The sequence below is a fragment of the Orbicella franksi genome, unplaced genomic scaffold (genome assembly GCF_964199315.1).
Source record: "Orbicella franksi unplaced genomic scaffold, jaOrbFran1.1 SCAFFOLD_825, whole genome shotgun sequence".
Classification (NCBI taxonomy): Eukaryota; Metazoa; Cnidaria; class Anthozoa; order Scleractinia; family Merulinidae; genus Orbicella; species Orbicella franksi.
The window spans coordinates 6,592-9,149 of NW_027670692.1; the positions used below are offsets into that span (position 1 = coordinate 6,592).

The window sequence follows — 2,558 nt, forward strand, 5'->3', positions numbered from 1 at the left end:
GATCTAAAACTGATCTTCAATTTGACATTTACGATCGTAGGTTTTGGGGTCAATTCCAGGTGTGGGTTTCGAAATTTGTTTTTCTTCTCTTGTTATAATACTGTTCTCAGCGTGGAACCACTATACTACAAGGACACTAGCGCGTGTCGTCGCATCGCCAAATTAAAGTTAAGTCCTGTTCGGCGCGATCAGTACTTGGTTGGGTGACCAAATACGAATACCCCGTGTTGCAATGATTTCTTTTTTCTTTTCTTCTTCCATTTCCATGGCGATATCAGTGACTGCAGAACTCCTAGATCTGTGTTACGTCTTTTCTTCGTTTTCATAACTATTAACTTATTCCTATCATTTCACCATGGCCATATTTATTCACAGGCCGTAAAAAATCGTTGGAATTGCTCTCAATTCTCCTGTCCGTTTCTCGTCTAAAAATTTTAATCACGGCTTTAGTCATTCGAATGTTCACACAGCTCATTAATTTAGTGATTTTCGAGATCTTCTTTTTCGGCAGTCGAGTACAGTCAAATTAACCTATATTAAGCGGACAACTTCAGGAAATGCGTTATTATAATTTATAAAATACTTTAGATACTACGCGCGCTCTCATTGGTCAATAGGTGTGTCAGTTTAGATGATAGTATATAAACACGGTTGTGACGTTTTAGATTCTCGCGTATTTTCAAGAAATATTTTATAGAAGCAGTAGAGTACTTTTTCCTTGTTTACATGTCCTCATCTAAACATTCTGGGGGATTGGGAGAATTCTCGAGAGTTATGCAAACACTCTCGACTGCGTGTTGGGTTTGCATTACTGTCTCGAATTCTCCCAACCCCCATCGTGTTTAGATGAGGCTATGTAAACACAGAAAAAGTGCTCTATTGCTCAATTGTTTCTATGTAGAGACGTTCGTGAGAAAATCTTTTCAATGTAGATTATTTCTGCATTGAAGATAATTTAGCTCCCTACGACTGCGAAAGCCTTATGCATTGGTCAGCGGATTCCCAAAAAGTCTAACAGGGAGCGAAGGAAATGATCGATTGAATCTCCCATTCATACCTACAACACGGAAAATATTATTTTCCAAAATAAAAATCGTCGAAAAACAGTTACGGAACATTTTGTAAGCGAAGTTGGTCGGTTCCTTACGAAGGCCTTTACTTAAGCAGCCCTATCAAGAACAGAGGAAGACACTATTTCATGATTTTTGCAACTTTAAAAACGATTATATAAAGAGTTTTTTTTTCAATTTCGTTGTGGGTGCCTCAGATCGACGCATGATCATGATCAAGCGAGTTCAGCGTACCCGAGAAATTTTCACCGTTCAGTCTAAGACATTATAACCCGCACTTTGTGATCATAGCCTGGAGATTACTCGAAGGCATAAACTTATTCCATGTAAACGCCTAGCGTCCACCGTCCCTCCCCGTCCGTCACTATCGTACACCTAGAATTAGATATGCAACTCGCAGCACGCAACTCGCAGCTCACAACCCGCAGCTCGCAGCTCGTAGCTCGCAATTCGCAACTCGTAGCTCACAACTCGCAACTCGTAATTATCTCGGATAATACATTTTCCAAAACTTTCTTATGTAGCTGGAGAAGTACCAGGGACTGTCACAGTGACAATTACGACAAAGAATGGTGATTTCCTGGGAAAAACGCTGTTCACTTATGTGAATCAAAATGAAGAAATACTGATGCAGATAATCAAGTCCAGAAACCTGCAAGGGAAACTTTTTACGATGTTGGGCAAACAATGCGAGAACGATGAAAGTGAAGAAAATAACACACAAACTTTTGGTAAGGTCAAACTTTTGTCTTTCACTGGTCATGTCAGCTCATGGACTGGCTTAAAGCCACATAAGTTAGCATGTGTTGTTAGAGAGCAGTATCCTGTGAAGACAAGTACAAAACTTCTCAGTATGTCATCGCCAATTTTCTGAGTAGCCAGAAATAATAACCTGCTCATCGCAAACATTATTGATAAAAATAGATCATAAATACTTATCCCCCCCGTCTTCCAGGATTGCCCAGTGATGGACGACAGCGACAGGCAATGGATATTTTACGATGTTTGGTTTATACTGCAGCGGGGATTGGTGCTGAGGAGTTCATTCGAATGATATTCTCCACGTCAGCCGGTAGGATTGTCTTTGAGGCGTACAAGAAGGAATCTCCTTTACCAGAAGACATGGCTGATGCAAATGGCCATGAAGAAATTGCGACATTTTTGCGTGCCATAACCAAACGGTAAATGCGCTGTTAGTTAAACCATAGCATAGATATACGTAGTCGTAGACAAACTTTTGATATAGGAGCAAAAAGAAAAAAGAAAAGAAACGAAAGGGAAATAATTTAAACTTACTAACAAACTCTAAACATTTGGAATATAATAACAAGTTAGGCTTTGAGAAGATTGGTTTTAGTAATCGTATGAGAGCAATTAAGGATTTACGAAAATTATCTCAAAATTGCACGATCCTTCAGGCGAGTGTAATTTGAAAGAATTTCAAATATCACGAGTAGTGTAAATCCGTAATTGCTCGAGCTTTCATAT

The 2,558-nt window shown here is 39.3% G+C and overlaps 1 protein-coding gene across 1 annotated transcript; it reads left to right on the plus strand.

The window, feature by feature from the left end:
• The first annotated feature begins 415 nt into the window (after positions 1-415).
• LOC145474095 (uncharacterized) lies at positions 416-2,490 on the plus strand. Its single transcript, XM_081455107.1, has 2 exons — positions 416-1,801; positions 2,026-2,490. The coding sequence occupies exons 1-2, from the start codon at positions 1,699-1,701 to the stop codon at positions 2,253-2,255; spliced, it is 333 nt and encodes a 110-aa protein (XP_081311233.1). The 5' UTR covers positions 416-1,698; the 3' UTR covers positions 2,256-2,490.
• Positions 2,491-2,558: the final 68 nt, after the last annotated feature.